The 1,618-nt window shown below is 42.0% G+C and overlaps 1 protein-coding gene across 1 annotated transcript in view; it reads right to left on the bottom strand.

Annotated features, from left to right (window-relative positions):
* Positions 1-1,618, bottom strand: part of LOC109289773 (follistatin-related protein 4-like) — a 418,807-nt gene that overhangs the window by 345,854 nt on the left and 71,335 nt on the right. Inside the window, exon 3 of the mRNA XM_019505975.1 lies at positions 869-902. Coding sequence (XP_019361520.1) covers positions 869-902 — 34 coding nt within the window. The remainder of the gene's footprint in view (positions 1-868; positions 903-1,618) is intronic.

The raw sequence follows: 1,618 nt of genomic DNA, 5'->3' as shown, positions 1-1,618 counted from the left end.
GCAGTGGGGGGCAGCAAGGATTCCCCCCCCCGCCCCAGCAGGAGCAGTGAGCCTGGAGGTTTTTTCTTTTATTTTTTTTTCTTCTTAAAGAGCCAGAGCTGGCCCATGGGGGGGGGCTGGGGGCTCATGCAGCACGGAGCAGTGTGGGGCAGCAGGGATCACCCCCTGCCTGGCAACACCCAGTGAGCTGGGGCTTTTTTGTTTTTTCCAAGTGCCGGGAGCTGGGGCAGGTGGGGCAGCCACTGCTGGGCTGGGAGAGGGATGGGGAATTAGCCCGGCTGATCTGGAGATTTGGCCGAATCAAAAATCGGAACAGTGATTCAAATCACCGAATCGAATCACTGCCCCCCGAATCAGCTGAATCCGAATCTGAAGCGAACACTAGCCGCTTTGCACAGGCCTAATGAATATCTCCTTCTCTCATTAGTTCATGAAGATGATGTCCAAAGCAAGCCAATAATTAAATGTCCTCTTCTGTTGTGTTCAAGACTGCAGTTTGTCTTAATAGGAAGATCCCAACCCCCAATAATCCGTGCAGCACGAACTCCAGACAACTTGATCCTAGCACATTTTTTCCAGTCAGCTAATACATTTTTAATCAAGTGGCACTCATGGAAATAAAATTTAAAAGTCCCTCACATACCAAAAACTCTTCTACTATTCTGATGAAACAGTGCTCTTTCACTAACAACATCTGATGGGTGGTTTAAATACGAACTGACAGGTAGATGTTAGGAGGTAGGCCCTTTAAACTAAGACAGCAATAAACTCTTTCAAGTTTTCAGATTCATATTTGTTTCAACAAGTTACTTCAAGAACACGCAACAGTAACAAATACGGTGGGGAAAAAAGAACAGATTTTTCCTACCTTTTCTTCTTGTAACTTCAAAGCTTCTGGATTCCTAGAAGGAAAAAGAGATGTTGTTGTTGTTGCTGTTTTGAAGTACACGAGAATAATTGATAGGTAGCATGAACTTAATCCCCTAAAAAGTACTCTGTGTTATAGTGAAATGTTTATGATGATTTACATAGCTAATGAATTTATGATTTCAGTTTGTCTGTAAAGCACTTAATGTATGAGTTAACATTTATATTCCTTATCTGGTGAGAAGTTAGAGTGAAAAAGCACAAAACCTTTATTTAAATCAATATTGTATAATAAGATGGGATGTAAAAAGAAGCTTTAATACATTAAGTGTTTTCATTTTACTATAAAAACAGGCCCTTATCCTATGGAGACTTACAAACAAGCTTAATTCTCAAATGCTCGTATAGTCGCAAATGAATTAATGGGACTACTCATGTGCTTAGAATTAGTCCTAAGCTGTGTAGATCTCTGTAAAAAGCAGCACCCTACATGGCATTCCTACCACTACTAAATGCATCTTCAAAAAAAAAAAAAAATATTCAATGCAAGGGGAGCATGTGCAGAAGAGCTCAGGATTACATCTGGGGTATATCCGGAGTCAGATGAACACCTACAATGGAATGTGGCCCTCAGGCTGAGTCCCGTTCAACTCACGTCGCCCCATTAGCACAAAGCAGTATTTTATATGCGTCGGTACTTAAGGTAGCACTTGACCTAGGATGTCACATCCCAGATTGCGTCAGCAGAGAC

This window comes from Gavialis gangeticus, unplaced genomic scaffold (assembly GCF_001723915.1).
Source record: "Gavialis gangeticus isolate Ggan-Ray unplaced genomic scaffold, GavGan_comp1, whole genome shotgun sequence".
NCBI lineage: Eukaryota > Metazoa > Chordata > Crocodylia > Gavialidae > Gavialis > Gavialis gangeticus.
This window is presented reverse-complemented; position numbering and strand designations above follow the sequence as displayed.